The sequence below is a fragment of the Octopus bimaculoides genome, chromosome 3 (genome assembly GCF_001194135.2).
Source record: "Octopus bimaculoides isolate UCB-OBI-ISO-001 chromosome 3, ASM119413v2, whole genome shotgun sequence".
NCBI lineage: Eukaryota > Metazoa > Mollusca > Cephalopoda > Octopoda > Octopodidae > Octopus > Octopus bimaculoides.
In genome coordinates this window covers 163781727-163782895 of record NC_068983.1, presented here as the reverse complement: position 1 = coordinate 163782895, position 1169 = coordinate 163781727, and the positions used below count along the sequence as shown (strand labels likewise).

At 40.8% G+C, this 1169-nt stretch overlaps 1 protein-coding gene across 3 annotated transcripts in view; it reads right to left on the bottom strand.

The window, feature by feature from the left end:
- Positions 1-1169, bottom strand: part of LOC106875235 (follistatin-related protein 5) — a 370169-nt gene that overhangs the window by 322159 nt on the left and 46841 nt on the right. For all 3 annotated transcript variants that reach the window (XM_014923295.2, XM_014923296.2, XM_052966672.1), the window contains exon 2: positions 387-504. In XM_014923295.2, the coding sequence (XP_014778781.1) occupies positions 387-473 (87 nt within the window). In that variant the 5' untranslated portion in view covers positions 474-504. The remainder of the gene's footprint in view (positions 1-386; positions 505-1169) is intronic.

Here is a 1169-nt window from a genome sequence, read left to right as displayed (position 1 = left end):
ACTGCTGCTTCAGTTGCAGCTGCTACTGGTGCAGTTGTTGATGCTGTTGTCATTGGTATGAGTAACGAAGGTGGGGCGGGAGCAGGGGTGGGTAGCAGGGCAAAGGAATACTTAGAAGGATCGGAGGCGATAAATTGGAAATTATGATGATGATGAGGATGGTGGGGGGGCAGTGGTGGTGGTGGTGGTGGTGGTATGATGATGACATCATCATCATGATGATGATGATGATGATGATGATGATGATGATTATTATGCTTATGATGATTATGATGATGATGACAACAATAACAATGATGATAATGTCGGTTGCTCTAGTTGGTGATGATGATGATGATGATAATTAAAAAAAGTGGTAAAGTTCAAGTAGATAAAGTGCTGCCTACCTTTGCTTTGACGTGGGGCCAACAGTGTACTAGCCCCACCAGGAACCATAACGACAGGAAACATAAAGATACGGTCTTTCCCGACATAGGTGTGCTGTAATTTCCGACTCAATCAAACCTAAAAAAAATAAAACAGAGGAAATACAGAAATAGGGTAAAAGGTGGCAACAGATATAAATAGAGAGAAAATTAGATGAACAGACAGAATGATGGATGGAGATAAATGGCGAGAGAAAAAGGAGGGAGAGAGAGAGAGAGAGAGAGAGAGAGAGTGGGGGAGTAAAGGAAAGATAGGAGGAGAAACGATGGATAAACAGAGCGATAAATAAATAATCTGAAGTTTCCTGACTGGAACGAAACATTTGTCCACGGTGAAGCATTAAATCTTCTAATTTCTACAATAATTAGACAAACTGTCTATGTTTATTAAATATATATGGAAATAGTAACAAGAGGAGTGGCTGTGTGGTAAGTAGCTTGCTTATGAACCACATGGTTCTAGGTTCAGTCCTACTGTGTGGTGGCACCTTGGGCAAGTGTCGTCTACTATAGCCTTGGGCTGACCAAAGCCCTGTGAGTGGATTTGGTAAACAGAAACTGAAAGAAGCCCGTCGTGTATATGTATATAAATATATATATGTGTATATATACATATATATGTATGTGTGTGTATATGTTTGTGTGTCTGTGTTTGTCCCCCCCAACTTCGCTTGACAACCGATGCTGGTGTGTTTACATCCCCGTAACTTAGCAGTTTGGCAAAAAGAGACCGATAGAATAAGT